This window comes from Cariama cristata, unplaced genomic scaffold, assembly GCF_000690535.1.
Source record: "Cariama cristata isolate BGI_N322 unplaced genomic scaffold, ASM69053v1 scaffold1880, whole genome shotgun sequence".
Classification (NCBI taxonomy): Eukaryota; Metazoa; Chordata; class Aves; order Cariamiformes; family Cariamidae; genus Cariama; species Cariama cristata.
In genome coordinates, this window is record NW_009596161.1 from 10187 (window position 1) to 27118 (window position 16932).

At 40.1% G+C, this 16932-nt stretch overlaps 1 protein-coding gene across 1 annotated transcript in view; it reads left to right on the top strand.

Annotated features, from left to right (window-relative positions):
* Positions 1-16932, top strand: part of LOC104165159 (potassium voltage-gated channel subfamily KQT member 1-like) — a gene marked incomplete at both ends in the record, with an annotated part of 65885 nt that overhangs the window by 1064 nt on the left and 47889 nt on the right. The window contains one exon of the mRNA XM_009704725.1: positions 3536-3919. Coding sequence (XP_009703027.1) covers positions 3536-3919 — 384 coding nt within the window. The remainder of the gene's footprint in view (positions 1-3535; positions 3920-16932) is intronic.

Sequence of the window (16932 nt, forward strand, 5' to 3'; positions counted from 1 at the left end):
CATTTCCATTTCACACACATGTCGTAAATTAGGTGACTAATTGCCTTTTGAGAGTTTGACCCAAAGATGTGAAATACTACAGTTGGGGATGTGTGTGTGAAGGAATGAGTTCATGTCTTCCACAGTTCAATCTAATTTAACACTAAATCATCTTTTCCTTGACCAAGAAATAGGAGTCAGGTGCTCTGGGTTCTATTTCTGCAGTGGTTTCAGACCTGCTGCTATTAGGTTGGGTTTCTGCATTTGTAGTAAAGCTGGGTACTACTTTTCCCTCAAAGGAAACTTATTTTAAACCTTAAAATATCCAAGATAATTATTTTTTGTGTTGTTGGATTTTTTTTAATGCTTTTTTTCCTACATACTTTGGCTAGTTAGTTAGACCTTGAACAATTATATTCAGGAGAGGTCAGAGTGGAAAACAGATGGCAATTTTTGCATTTAGGAAATTACTGTCTGGAAAAATTAATACAGCAGAGAGTATAAAAGTATTAATTGATGCAGAATGCATTTCAAGGAAGAAGCATGAGCAAAAACCTGGAGGAGGATTTCTGTGGCTCCAGTTGGGTGTTGGTCCTTCTCAGTGGCTCACCTACAGTCCTAGCCAAAATAGTGTATGCAAGGGTGCGCGCGGCGTAACCTGAGTCACACAGCACCCAAGGACAATGTTCTGGAGGGTATAATTTTTCAGGGAAGTCAAAACATAATGATCAGAGTATGTTTATCAGAAAAACAAAGGAACTAACAACATTTTTTTTTTTCCAGTGGTATGGAAATACAACTGGGAAACTAAGAAAGTAATTTGCTAGGGTAATCTTTCCATGGAATGAGAGGCCCCATGAACAATTATAAAAGTTGAAGACCACATACAATGACAACGTTCCTCCACTGCCAGAACAAAAGATGAAATGGTTACCTCTGTTTCGTTCTCAGCCACATGACTGTGGGAAATTGAGAAGCAACTCATGTTCAGAATGCTGACGTTTCGGACAACGCTCTGATTTCTGTTACAGAAGGGAGGAGAGAGAAATAGCAGTATTCATTTTCTCCTTCCTGATTAGAAAGTTCAATAATAAAATGGGGAGTTTGATGCTGGAATGGTTATATTTGGGGTTCTCTTCCTCCCAAATTAATTAGAAAAAAGAGCCATAGTTCAGAAAGGCAACAACAATGGAGAACTCCGATTTTCCATTACTTAATCTAACATAATGAAGTGCTGCTTTTGATTTTGCCAAAACTTTGATGGGAAAAAACAAGCAACTGAAGCTGCCTGTTTAGACTTAATATGAAAGCCTGCTGCAGAGCCTCCAGCTAGCTACAAGCAACACCTAATTCAGTTTTTTAAAAGATGTGCAGTAAGGAAATGCCACTTTTAACCCATTGCAATTAAGTGTATGCAGATAAGAAAAGGACCGGGAGGGAAAGGAGGACAACCCTCAGCAAAATTAAGCTGTTGCTTGTGATTGCTGGTTTTGAAAAGAGGAAGAAGCAGCGGTAACTCCTCTCTGAAATCACCAGAACTGTTCCCTTTTTCTTTCTCTTGGGGAGGGCAGCCCCATAAGGCAGATAAAAGGGAGGGACCCTGCCTTACTTAGGGTGGGACTTGATAAGCTGGGGGCAGAGTCAGGCAGCGGCTCCTCTCCCTGCCACCTACCCGGGGAGCCTGCTGTATGGAGCTGGGGGAGCAGCAAAGGGAAGGAATAGAAGGAGATGTGACAAGAGAAAGTAGGTACTGTTTGCCAGCTGGTTTCGGGTTTTTCTGTGCTTTATGTCTGACGGTGTGGGATCCCCTGTTTCGATTAAGAAGGCTAGCAAATTTTAGGTAGCACTGTTTGCAACTGCTGGGTAGCCAGCCTTTGCTACAAGCACTTGGCTAGGCTGCCTCAGCACCCTAAAATGAATGACACAGAGGGAGTGTACTTCTCATAGGTGTTTCTTATGTTCTTGTTGTGGATTGACTGGGATGAAGGGCTTTGTGTTTTAACTTTCCTGTTTGGTCCCTCCAGCTTCTCATTGTTAAGAGAAGTGAGGAGGGAAAGGAAGTATTTCTCTCTCTGTTGTAGGACTAATGTAGAAATGCATCAGTCCAGCTTACCATAACCAGTGTTAAGAAATGGGCACATTGTAACAAGTCCACTATTCTATGTAAATATTTTGTGGAATAACTTAGAGGGCTGTGTTCAGATGTACTACCATGGGAGTTCATCCACTACACATGAGGATCTTTAAGTATCAACAAAAAATAAGCTTCATTTAAAAAGAGGGGGTGAAGGCTGAGGTGCTCTCTCTCTAAATTACTCTATTCTCCTGGGGCTAAAGTAGCTCAAAATGTGGGAGTGAGTCTCCTCTGACAGAGGAGCAGCCAGCTGCAACTCCTAGGCATGTGGGATTTATATTGCAGATACCACGGTACATTACATATGACATTACAGACATAATTTTGATATTAACAACAGCAGTGCTTTCAAGTTAGTCACCTCTCATGATACTTTTAATGTTCTCATATTTTCATAATATTTTCATATTTTCATTTTAGTTAAGCATTTTAAATAAGGAAGCTTTTTATGACAACGTGTAAGAAATGAGGCAGTACAAAAAAATGACACTTCAGAGAGACAGCTGCTCTCAGTCTCACAAAATGATTAATATTGCTGCTAAGTATCTGTGTATTAACAGCAATTTAAATCTGCTCCATGAAATATATCTTGATCTATAAGAGCTTTATTTTCTAATCTATTTGCTCTAGGTACTTGCTTAAGAGTAGCAAAGTTAGCAGCCAGCATTAAATGGCTTGAAGAAAATCAAGAATCAGGCCAGGAGTCTTTGATCCTTTCCCTTGTAACAATATTAACCTCCCAGTGACAGTTACCGTTAATGGCATCCTCCTTTTTACACTGGAGAAAAATTGTTCTGGAGTACTGTGGACTGCAAGATCAAATCCCATGAGGTGACTGAAATAATTTAGTCAAGTCTCAAAATCCTTCTGTAACATTGACATGCTAGATAAGATCTCTTGAGGTGTAGGTGTTTCAAATCCTCAATTGCGTGTGTTTTAGGCAACAGCAAGTTTATAAATTCCGGGAAACTTTCACAGTTCCACCTCGAATCAGGACACTTCAAGAACTGCTCAGCTTAAAATAATATCATGGGATCAGCTCTAAAGACAAGTCTGCTGCTGTACTAGTGTTGCACTATTTAAATAGTTTTAAGCTTCCTTCTTAACAAATGGAACTTTGAATCTTAGTTTTCTTTCTTCCTTCAAAAGTCTTAACTTCTTTTCTTTCCCAACCTCCTGTTACTTCTGCTGTCTAGCATGTGTCATTGTCTAATATGTTTTTCTGATTTAATTTCAGAGACTGTGAGTGACAGCAGATGACAGGCTGACAGCTGAGGCTTGTGTCAGAGAGAAGCTCTGTGATAACAGCAGAACGTTATCTTATCAGCTGCTGGAGAACACCCTGGGCAGGGAGGACATACAATACCTTCTTCATGATTTTAAATATTGATCAGGGTTAGTAATACCTGTGCGTTGTTACAGAATATCCTGGGATAGTGAAGAAACTGTTGGGCACCCCGTGTATAACTGCTGTGGAGAAGTTCAAGGCTCCACTTCCCAGCTTAGCAGTCTGAATGGAAATAGGAAATCTGCAGCATTGCTGGAAGTCAGAGGGAAATTAAGCAATATGCAGTATTCTTCCGTGGCAGTGGATCCAGAAACCTCGGTGAATAATGGGTCCGGGATTCCCCGCAGCCCTAAGGAAGGCACAAAGACTGCAACCTTGACAGAAAATGAAGTCTACAGGGCCTGTACAACGAAGTGTTTCCATAGCCGTTATTTAACTAAAACTAGTACGCAGGGAGATGTCTACAACTTCCTGGAGAGGCCCAGTGGATGGAAGTGTTTTATCTATCATTTTACTGTGTAAGTACCTACATTTTCACATAATCTTTGGTGTAAGAAAAATCTGAAACTGTCCACTTATTCAGTCAGAAGTTGTAGTACTTGAGCTCCTGCGCTGGAAACCTCTTGCATGAGTAATCCTACTGAAAGCAATGGAAAAGCCAGTTTCTCAATATATCAGCCGCTGTATCCATTAACATTTCCAGAGGAGGGCTTTTTTTTCTTCACATGATATTTATCTTCAAAGATGTACACTCTGTCTTTTATATTTCTGAGGGGAAGTCCTATATACTTATGGCAGTTTTTATTACTGCTTTAGCTGCTTTACGTTGTTCTAGCTTCAGGCACTGCAGTTTTTAGCATGAGATGTGGAAGGTTCAGCTGTGATCAGATACGTCACATTTTTGTAAGTCCATTTTGCTCACGCTGAAGTGCCAAACCAAGTAATTTCTTGGGCAAATATATAATCATATCATTACTAACTTGAATTAATTTACAGTCTTGAACATATAATGAGTACAAATTTAGCAAAAAGTCTTTCATTATACCATGTATGTAGTACATGCAAGGAAAAAATTAAGGCTTCCATTTACCCTTTGTAAAACAGAGGTTAATATATTAATACAGCTGTTACTATTTTCTTTGAGCTGCTTATGTTATCTGTCAAGTTTAGCAAGATCTCAATTACTGTTTTGAATGCTGCTTAACAGGATGATAATTTGTCATCTTAGCTGTAGAAAGGGTCCAGTTGTGCTCTCACTGAAGCAAAAGAAGTTATAATGGCTGTAGTGAATGCAAACTGAGCCAAAAGTCCTTGCTTTTATTATAAAATTAGCATACGTCCTAAAGAAATGCAGAGTGTTGAAATTATTCTGTTTGTCTCGGATGAACTTTTCTATGGCCTGACTGCATTTTGGAAAAACCATTATCAGTTACTGTACTCAGGAACTGCCCAGAGAAATATATGGTAATTATAAGAATGAATTATAATGCTTCTGTTTGACATAAAATAGATGGTCTTATAAATACTCGCTTCCTTTCACCCCTCAAAATCATGTATGGATTTTTTTAAAAGGATTTTTAGATTCATGAAATTTTGCCAAGTAAAAGGATAGGGCCTCTTTCGAGTACTATGCTTATAGTATAGAATAATTCTGAAGGCTTAAACAGATGTCATTTGTATAGATTTAAATATGTGAATAGTCATGATTTAAACCTATTTGAGGTTAGGACTTAGTAATCTTGCTTAAATGCATTTGTTTCATCATCTGTGTTGCTTTTATCTCAGACTAAGGTTGACCTTTAACATATATTTATATTCTGCAATGAGCATTTTAAAAAAAAAAAAAATTATACCACACACACCCTCATACTGGAAAACTGGAGAAAATGTTGGTATTGCTAACAAAAAACTCTTGTTTTTTCAACAGTACAAGGATTTCTAACTTAAATGAAAGAATATTTAAATTGACCTCTCTTAAAAGTTTTTTCTGCAAGATTGCTTTAAAGGAAACTTCTTAAATATAGTTTTTGGCCAGCATTTTGTCTTATGCATATTTGGCCTAATAATTATCCCAATAACTACATGGTGTGTTTATTTATATAACAACTTTCTGTTTTGGAGAGAACATACTTTACAACATTAAATATCATTGACGTTAAACATTGTTAAAGCAGTAAAGTGCTAATCTAAAATACAATTAATTTTATAATGAGAACAACCTGTAATTTAATTTTAGAAAACTTTCTCATGTTATATCTGTGGGTTTGGGGTGATTTATGTAGAGTTGATATGATGATGATGACTGTTTTCATAACAACTCCAGTCTTCCAAGTATGTAGTTGATATTCATGTAGCCTGGAGGAGCTGGATGTGCAGTGTCCCTTCATTGTCCTTTTGTCCTTTGTATGCCACAACGACCACAAAAGTCATGTACAAACTTGTGGGAAGTTTCTATCCAAGAGGGACTGGAGTCTGTTCTGATCTGGAGCCAGTTCTGCTGGAAAGAACCTAACTTTCCAGAAACAGGCAAGGCGAGGGAACAGCAAGTGCTCCAGGAGGTGACCTTCCTCTTGCATTCTGAAATTATCAGAATAATCTCGTCTCCTGTAACATTTGTAGTGTGCCTGATGCTTCAAGTCTCTTTTAAGGGAGTAAACTCATTCTTCTTCAGGAACTTTATAAAAAGTGTTAGAAAAGGGAATTATTTTTTGCTAATTAAATCTGGAATTTGCGTTATTTTAGCAGAGTTATTCTAGGCTGAAATTATGGTTTCAAAACAACACAGTTGAAGGGGTGAGTGGGTTTGCTTGACAACTCCCCCTCCCAGTCCTGAAAACCTTCTCACTTAGGTAATTTTCAGCTTCACTGGGAGTACTGTGAAATACTTAGCTCCTGAAATCCCCGAGAACAGAGTAGAGGATCTCACTGACAAGTATAGAAAGAGGTGAGGGCTTGAGAAACAGCTGTGACAGGCAATAGCAATTCATTGATCCTAACCAACCAATTCTTGTTGCTATGTAAGAGCCGTAAGGTATATATGTTATATATATATGGATGTTAGAGTCCAGCTGTTTGCCATATGGTCCTCAGTCCAGGAAAAGAAGTGTGTGCCTGACTTGAAGTTGATTTCTGAACTCAGTTATGCACTTGCTTATAATCACATCCAAATGTCAAGGTGTTAGGGTATAACCCTCATATTTTATCTTTTGAATGAAAAGTACAATATGTATTGGTGATGAGTTACATATGGTAATGAAGTTACTTGGCAAATCCACACATTTAAATCATTTAACTGTAAGTGGAGCCTAATTTATGTGATAAATTTATGTTTCTGAAACGTATATACATTTAGTTACAACTGGAGTGGCTCAATTGTAGTCTGGAATATTATGTTCACGTGCATGTGAACTGAGTGGTGAGGGGTGAGGTCAGTCACTTTTCCTGATAATAAGATTGTTGACCCCTGTTTAGACACTGGGTAGCAATGATCATAAAGCAAAACCAGAATCCAGTGGAGGTGCTCAAAGTGCTAGAATTGTGTGATTGTGGTGGGGAATGTTACACTGCCAAGCCTTTCCAGGCTACTTTGGCCATAGACAAAGGGTAGAGAAGATGGTCCGACTTTTCTGCTGCATTTGTAGAGGCAAAGAACCAGAAGTAGGAAGGCGCGACTCAAGCCATTGAAAGAAGAGGATGGCGATACGTGTGCCCACATGCACTCACACGCTGAAGTGGTGACTGGTAATAGAACAGTATGGCCTGGAGCACAAGTCTGATGGGGAGCGGCTGAGGGAGCTGGGGGTGTTTAGCTTGGAGAAAAGGAGGCCGAGGGGAGACCTGATCGCTCTCTACAACTCCCTGAAAGGAGGGTGTAGCCAGGTGGAGGTTGGTCTCTTCTCCCCAGTAACTAGCGATAGGACAAGAGGAAATGGTCTAAAGTTGCACCAGGGGAGGTTCAGGTTGGATATTAGGAAGAATTTCTTCACTGTAAGAGTCGTTAAGCATTGGAACGGGCTCCCCAGGGAGGTGGTGGAGTCACCATCCCTGGAGGTGTTCAAAAAATGTTTAGATGTGGCGCTTTGAGACATGGTTTAGTGTATTTAGAGGGTATGGTGGTATTGGGTATACGGTTGGACTTAATGATCTTTGAGGTCTCTTCCAACCATAACGATTCTATGATTCTATGGTTTCACTTGTTTTCGGGGAGAAGAGGGGACTGCTTGCTGGCATATGTTATTTTGTTCTGTGAGTGATAGAGGCCACCTTGTGTCAGCCTAAGGCTCTGTCTACAGCACCATGCAGCCCTGTGCTGCACAGCTGCACCAGCTCAGGTTCCAGGAAAAAAAAACAATGGAGTTTGCACAGGTTTGCACTGAGGTGAACTGGCCTTATATCTCAGTAAGCGAGGTGGATCCATCGTACCTTTTGCCCTCAGATACTCCCTATTGTTTTTACTCACTGCAGTCCAACCATCTTGTCCTATTTTTTCCATTTCTCTGGAACGTCCTATGACTCCTAATTTTGTTTTTTTCAGCTGCTGTTGACTGGCTAGCTGAATTTTTCAATTGCGGGCCAGAAGCTTAGAGGGAACCTGGGTGGGTAGCACTTGAACCAAGAAGTAAGGAAGCAGAACAAATGGCTTCGCTGAGTCTGGTGAAACAGGAACCTGGGACCGAGAGACGGAAGGCTAGATTGGATTGTCATAGAAACTGAGACTGGTGCCAGTGATGCTGAAACTGGAGGAAAAGCAATACAGGAGCTGGGTAGCTCAAGAGCAAAGAGAAGCAGACTTCAGCAGGAAGGACAAAGAAAAAAGGACTAGCCGGTTTTGGAGATCAGAAGGGGGATATAGGCACAAAGAGTTGGAACTGTGGGACAGCTGAAAATGGTGAAGAAGCTCAGAGAGCCACTGGGAGGAAGAAGGGGTAGGAGATGACAGATGGAAGCTAGGGGAAAGAGAAAGCATGGAATTTATGACGGGAGAAGGAACCTTTCACCCGTAGGCAACTGGTTTGAATCTTGTCCAAGTCAATAGTGAAGAAGAAGAAGTAATGACTGTGGGGAGATACAAAAGGAGCTGTTGGTCTCAGTCCAGTTCTTAGCAAACGGATGTCAGCATCACTGCTGGAGTTAGCACAGCTGGAAGGCTTGCTGGCGCTCAGTAGAGAAACCACAGGCTGGTTGAAAAGGGAGGCAAGGCTAAGGCAAGAGGGAGGCCCATGAGAGGGACTATTAGATTGTGTTCTCAAGCCTGCCACTTTCTTGTCATATAACACTGTGAAAGTTTAAGTGAGAACTTGCAGGTGTTCCAGGTTTCTTTGTGCTGGTTTGGCCACTTGTTAAATGAGTGTTAGACCTTGCTCTCATTTAAAAGTTAGACTAGCCTTTATATCCCATAAATTCCCATGGGATGGGGTGAGCTGATCTTAACAGCCCATTGCTAACAAACCACCTCCAGTTCTGCTCCCGCCGTCCGCCTTAGCCATTCAGCTTGCTCCTGCCAGCTCTAGTTGTCCTTGGATATCCTTGGATAGCCAGTTCAAGTTGTTATGCCAACAGAAACCTGGCCTAGCAGGGAAAAGTGGATGGTCGTCTGTCAGGTTAGTAATACACATTTAGCATCTTGAAGTACTGTCCACTATTATTCTCTTAGTGCTCCTTGTGGATCATAATCACCTGTTAAATTTCAGATAATTGTACAGAATAATTGAAAAGTAAGACAGCAAGTCATCTGGCAAGTACTGCAGACCACCTGGTTTGACTGCAGAACATTTCACAAATGCAGATTTTGCCTAGCAACAAAGTCTGCTCTCCAGGCTCCCTTAGGATTTATGGGGAAACAACTCCTCCAAATGGTGACTCAGAGAGAACTGCCGCTCTTGCTCTGAACCATTCCTAGGGGATGCTCTCTGTCTCTCTGTTGGCTGCATGGGAAAGATAAGGAGAATGTCTTCCAGAGAGTATGGTTTCACAAGAACTGGCATAATAGTTTACCAATACCAAATGGGTAAGGTTCCCTCTCTCACCTTCCCTTCTTCTCTCCTGGCCACACATTTCTGCTGCATAACGTGTGCTACTTCTGGCCTTCACTGCAGTCCTCCTAAACTAAGTCAGCTCACTGTAATGGCAGAAATCTGGCCCGGCAAGAACGTGAGTAGCTTTTGATACCTTAAGGTGTTACAGAATGTCAGCAAATGATCTGATGGTGCTGGGTCCAGTACTAACCAGTTGGCCAAGACTGGAAGGGGATGAGAGAGTGCTCTTCTTTTTGCCACCAGAGAACTGGGGTGTCGGCTCAGTTTCCTATGAAAAATTTACTTTGTTATCCCTCTCCTCCTTCAGGCTGACTCCCACAGCTTCTTCACAGAGAGGCACACGTGCACCCGCACATACGTGTTCCTGGCAGCTTGTTGAAAACAACTCATCTAAGGAATTCCTGTTGAGTAATTTAAAAGTGCATGATCCTTACAAAAATATGAGCAGTATCAATAATGTCGCTAACTTAAAACTTTGGGAGGAAAGTACAGAAGATCAAGAATATCTTTGTAAAATGGGGGCTGACCAGCTAAGGGGTTTTCCCTTTAGAAAAAATTCTGTGTACCAAAGTCTGTGTCACCGTGAGTGACACAAAAAGAAGAGAGTTCAGATTACTGGGACAAATTAAAAATGGCAATGTTTTCTTATTATTGTTTCTCTTCAAACTTCGCTTTCTCAGTTTGGTTTTTTTTTTACTTCTCTCAACTTCATGTAAGAAATGCTGTAGCCATATTCTGTTAATGCAATTGAAGAAGTTAAGAGCCACCATTCTGGCTGATACTCAGTTTTTGTTTTGCATACAACTGCTGCTGATGTAAAGAACGTTAAAAGGCAAAAATATGAGGGTCTAGTGGTTCCTTTTAATGACTGTGGGGCACTTGCCTGCATATCTTTTGGTTCTTTGAATGTAGCAGCTCTCAGTCAGTGAAACTAAATATATATAGCAAGTAAGTTAGGATAGTGTTCTCCTGCCTCTGCTTTTATCTGTAAATGGAGCCTATAGCCCGTTATTTATAACTGTTTATCTCAAAGGGACTGTCAAATTCCCATTTCTGTCCTTTCCACAATTATCTCTAGAATGCAAGCAGATATTTTGCTTTTTCTAATGATGTGATTGTAAGATGACCAACACGAACAACTAAAGTTCAGAGTAATCATAAGCATATGACTGCTTTCAAGATTCTGGTTTTGACCTTGATGTCACAGCTTAGGTCTGGACATGATGTGCTTTCATAAGGGTAAATTAGGGCTCATTATTATTATTATTGGGTTCAAGGTGTTTCTTACCAGCATAACAGTTACTTATTTGGACATTTTATACAGAAATTGAACTGTCAAGTTTTCCAATTTAAAACTACAGTAGCTACTTTTCGTCTATATACTAGCTACAGAGAGGTAGTAAACTGATGTCTTGCCTATGATAATAAACCTCAGATACCAAAAGATGAGCAGTATTAAAGGGAAGAAACTCAAGAACTATTAATTTTATTAAAGTGGAATGTTCCTCTTACTGCTTAGGGTTGCATGTTCAACTGGATGATACGGTGGAATGACTTAAGTTGCTAGTGGAGGTGAACTAATATTAAACAGAATTGTCTTTAGGATTCTGTAAAGTTCCAAGATTCGGCTGTTCTAAAAATACATGGGGACAGTTATTAATTTTTAGCCTCTTTTCCTAAGGAAATGAGGTTTATGCAACCACACTGTCTGAGCGCGTCTGTCTGAAAGTGCCTTACCAAAAATTTTTGAGCCAGTTGGCAAGTTTCAGCGAATATTGACAGAGGATGAGACATGTCAGAGATACTGAGTTTCTTCACATTTTGTTAAAATAAGCATTTGGATAGAGGAGAGATAAATTAATAGCCCCAAAGATGAAAACACTTCGCTTTGAGCTCAATTAGATTGTTTGGCACCAAGGAGTCTTTTCAGGAGAGAGATGTTACAAAAGTTCCTAAGGAAGAACTTTGATCTGAGCGGACGTCGCTTTAGGCACAGAGTAACCTAACCACAGGGCACAAAGCCACAGGCTACGTAAGTTTTATTTTCATTTTTTGAAATTATTGATGACTTTTTCCATCATTTATGTAAGAAATTCAATCCATCTTATTCTAGAAGCTCAATTTTGTAATAGACTGTGCAATGAATATGCATTAATGTCCCCACAGGCTAATGTTGTTTCTCTGATGAAACCGTTTGTTTCTATAGTGAAAACAAATACTTAGCATGGCATTGATACAGTGCTATTGATAGAATTTGGTTATGTTTTTGTGGAAAAACCCTCTGTTCTTACAGAAACCAGCAAAATAAAAAGGTATTCCTTGATGTTAACATTGCAGTTGCTCGTTAACTTGTGAACTCCACATGGTATCAAATTCAAGAGGAAGAGTGTTTCAGATGTCTTCATGATAATCAAGCTGGCATTAACTTATTACTGGATGTATCTGCCAGCATCATTTTATGCATTTATTCTTTCCCTTTTTTGATACTGAACCTAGGAAACATTAATTCATGTGAGTACTACAAAGAGGTTGGTGTTACTTTGTAGATGGTGGTACTAATTTCCTGTCCCTGTGGAGATGTATCATAGATCACATGCCAAAACCTACTGAGTTTTTTCTCTCACAGTCAAGGTCTATGTATCAGATGCAATCAGGTGTATCAGAGTCATGAACACTGATCATGAAGTCATCATGATGAACTGTTTCTGTTAATGTTTAAAGAACTGATCAGGTCTCTTCTAGAAAGTCTTGGTGATACCAAATCAAAATGGAAGCTTGATTTCTCTGCCTAGGGAAGGAGGGGACATCCAGACATTGTGGTAACAAGACATACGGAGATAAGAGCAAAAAAGACAGAGCAGCACAGACATTAGTGGAAGATACAGGCACTCAACTGAATTGAGGAGCTTAAATCCTAGGAATGGCAGGGCACTGAAAAAAGGATTTCCGTAAGATCAGTGCTTCTGGCAATTGTAATGGATGCATAAATGTAATTTTTCAGTTCTGGACTACTGCCAGCTAAACTCAGAGAAAAAAGAGCAGCAAATATGTTAGGCTGTTAAATGCTTTGAAAACGTGAAGTGCTCATTACTAAGAGGAGCTGTGGATGTTATAAAAATAACATATTTTTGGGCACTCGATTCAGAAAGTTGGTTTGAACTGGGAGATCTTTTTGTATGATGTGTGGCTTGTGCTGTGATTTGAATAGCATTGGTATTGATTCAGACTGGTTTGTGATAATTTATACATAGGCAGGTGAAAGATCTCAAGAAAAATACAGAATAGTAGTGTGTATTTGTAAATGACTTTTTAAATTTTCTAAGTGTTGTAGAAATATTAGCTAGATGCTTCCGATTGAAGCCAACTGGACAATTTCATGTTACATGCAGTGGGGCCATCAGGCATTTCTGGATGCAACCTAGAATGAGCTGAAATAAAAAACTGAAAACAGATATCCTAAGTATATCCATGTTATAGGTGGAATTTTCCTTTGGTTGAGTGCTTCAAATCCCTGAAAATACTTTATTCTGAGGCAAAACAGAAAATGAGATATGCCCAAAGTGCCTGCCAGGCAGCCTGCCTGTTAGTGGAGTCCAAGGCTAGGCAAGCTCACATTAAAACCTGTCTGGTCTCCTTCTCCAGTTCTGCTGAAACCAACACATTCCCAGACTACTTTCTAATTTTAACATATTGGTATTTTCAGCAGAAAAATTGTTCCTTTACCAAAATTTTCTACCAACTCTCATTTGTGTATGATCACATATGTATAAGCGCAAGAGCTTTCAACAAAACATCAAACCTCAGGAGCCTGGAAATAGATCTGTGAGAGAACTGAGGGACATCAGAACTTGCCTACGAAGGTGAACGGACAGCCTTCTCTTTATGACTTAGTCAGAAACTCCTTTGGATAACAAAAATATGTAAGCACCAGGAATGAGGTTTTAGTCGGACTGGCAGGGATGTTTTCTAGAAGCACATGGCTATTCAACGTAAGGCAGTATAGTCCCATTTAGAAGAAAGTGAAGTGCTTCATGGACTCAGGAATGAGAATATCTTGCACTGTTATAGCATGAAAAAATGGAAATGCTGTCCTTAATTTTCCTGCCACAAAATAACCACTTAAAAAGCAGCCCATGCCTCTGGATTCCCTCAAAGAACTTTCTGTTGGCTGGACCGATTTATTCTCCCTAACAACACACTGTCTTAAAGCTATTGGTCTCTGCTGGACAACTCTATAGTCTATCATCAAGAAAAAAGCTGAAGCTCCAATGGGTGTAGTTGCACATAGATTTACTGGAACATATTATCCTCAATCCAATTTCTTTTTCTTGTAACTTAACTGCAGCTGAAGCAGCTGGATTTCTTCTGTCCTACTGTGTTAGAAGAAGAGAACATTTTGGCTTCAAATCTTGCTGAAGCAAACAGTAGATAGGATAAAAAAATTACCTAAGAAATTTAGAAAAATAGGTTTTGGATATAATTTACACTGGAGACATATAAGCCATTTGCGATTATCTAGCTGAAGGGCTTTCATATAATGAAGTCAGTCACAGCAGCTCAGTTTTGAGGAGGAGCACAGCAGGGGAAAGACATGTCTGGTTTTGTTAAAAACATCTGTGACCCATGATCAAGGTATCTAAATACTACGGAGCATAAGTTTCAATAGCTTTTCTATAATAATTTTTGTTGGTTTTCTTTCACTCTAGAGCTCACATTTTTCTAAAAATGTTTTCTTCTCTAAAGACAACTTTGCAGAGTCAATTCAGTTTGGCAAGCCCAGAAGGCGCAAAGCAACTATTTTGTATTTGGTTGCCAAGGAGTCTATCTCTGCCTAGCAGTTTATAAGTTTGTCCCCTCTCACCCGTCCCTTTTTTTGTTGTTCAAGAGATAACATTCCCACAAGCATCTCATATACCAACACTTCAGGTACACCTATCTGCAGTCAATAAACACAAAAACCCACAAGTACACATAGTCTTTGCTAGAAATGCTATTATTTGGTGCAAAACTTAAAAGGAGGAGTGATTAATACTTCCACTTTAAGAGCTTTCGTTAGGCATGTCTTCCACGGGAAATGAGATTGCTATAGCACGACCTTGAAAAAGTTCACCCTTGATAAAGTACTTGACATCATTTTGCTCTGAGTGTTGTAGTTAACCTACTAGTTCCGAGAGTTTGTAGGCTTCAGTAGAGCATGCTCGTGCCCAATTAATCTATTAAACAGAATTTGTCCCTGGCTACAATAACAATGGAAACGTGTTTACCGTTGCAGTAGCTACTCCCCCAAATGAAGTGATGTTTAGGAAGATCAGGACACGGGGAGGCACTCATTTGTAACCTTTAACCCTGGTTGATCAACTGTCCAATGCACCAGTACTGCCTATTTAAATTTGTTAACACATGAAACAGACTTAAGGGTGATGGTTTAAAAACATTGATGAAAAAGCAGTTGTATTTTTTTGTATGCTTGAGGCTTAAGGAATTTAGGAGAAATCAAGAAATGCTAAAATTTAGTGTGGATTAGCAAGACCTCTCTTGGGAAAGCATGGCACCTCCGTCTTCTGTTGGTGTGAACTGCATGAAGTGAGAATCCAAAACCAAATGAGAAATTCTCAGATAATCGTCTTTCTTCTGATAAGGAAAACCTTTTTTTTCCTTTTGTCTGTGAGTCAGGAAAAGTCTGCAAATAGTTGATTGGGGGTAAGTTTCTGTTTTCAGAAAGGTAAAAAATTGAAGGAAAAGGAAGTCAGGTGTTTTGAGAGGAGTACTTCTCTATTTTTAGCAGCTGTGTGGGAGAAAACAGTATTTGCTGAAGTAATAGCTGAAACTATGGCTTGACATCCTTGCAAATCACAGAGGACTCAAAGAAGACTATAAAATTACCAGAAAGCAGACCTCAGTTCTTTTAGGGTAGGAAAGAGTAGACCAACTCTACTAGTTTGTAATTATTTATGTCTCCTTCTTATCAGCTCCTTCCCTTTAGGAACTGAACAGCTGCCAACAAGTGAGACTGATCTCTGTTGATGTAAATAACTGCTTGCAAGCAAGTAAACAATCACAACCTGTTTTCACTCCCAGAGCTGCTCTTTGCAGGAGAGAGCATGGATAACAGGGAACATAAGAAAGCCAACTGGCAGCTGGTGGGGAAAGGGAAATTGCCACAGAGAAGCTTTAAATACTATCACCCCAAGCCAACAATATTAAACTCATACCGATCCACTTAGCCTACCTATATGTATCCCAGAAATCTAATCAGAAATATTTAGGGAGACTCAGGATCTGGTTGTCACTTGTTGACAAGTTAACACTGGTAGACTTTGCCATTGCATTTTGAGGAACGGCTGGTTTCTCAAGCCAAAACACGAAGTGAGACCCAAAGACAAACCAGTGGTATTTAGTGGGAAGTCGTGCTAAAGTTTGGTATGTGGTACCACATATTTGACTATTGTTCTGCTCTTTATAGGGAATTTGGTGCTCACCCAAGGTTTTTTTTTCTCCGGTATGTTTGAAAAGGTCATTGGTTAGAGCTATGTTTAGCATCCCAGAGGCTGTTAGGAGCAATCCACAAGGATATTTCCTGATTACCTAAGAGGCAACAGAGCTGTAGCTTGTTGGATTCTGCCAATCAGTTGGCAATTAATTAAGCCATTTATCTTTAAGGTTAGACTTGTCAAAACTAACCTGCATTCTGGTGCATGGCTCAATGACAGAGATGGTAACCTTAAAAAAATACGAAGGCAGCGTGCGCTGACTGCTGGTTTAAAGATATCAGAGGGAGAAGGAACTGCAGTTCCACTGTATTAGAGAAAAGGGTGCAAAAGGGTTGTTTGTTTCTGTGGGAGTGGATTTCTTGGGGTGCAGGAAGGACTTGGCCTTTCTTTCCACTGCTTGTCTCCAGCACTTTTGTCATAACACAGATAACCACTTACTCACTCAGCTCGAACTCGTGGCTTTTTTCCAACAACCCGTGGTGCGCACTGAGAGTATCGACAGCTCCACTGCTACGGCAGGGGCATCACCAGCAATGCCCTAAAACCTGGCCGTGGGGCTGTCGTGTAAACCGTGGGTCCTGACTGACCCCTCAGGAGTCTCAGCTCCGGCCCTTTCCTGCCTCCCTCTCCAGGACACATCTCCAGGACATATCCAGTGAGAGGGGAGAGCAGGCCCAGCTTTGTCACTCTGAGGTTGTGTCTACCCGTGAACTGCTACCTGTGTTAAGTGAAAGGGAATTATGTACTGTAAGATCACTGCCTGGAACAGTACTTTGTTCCATTTTCCATACAGAAAACTTTTTGTATGTTTTCATATCTACCTTAAAATGCTCCTGTTACTTTTACCGTCGTCAGTCTGACTCTGCCTGATAATACCAGAGACTATCCCGTTTCTGTTTCAAGTTCAATTTCTGAACACTTCACGTAAAGAATGGGAAGATCTACTTTCATGTTGGTTATGAGGAGTAGTAATTAGGTCCTTGCCATTCCCACTCAGTTCAGCAG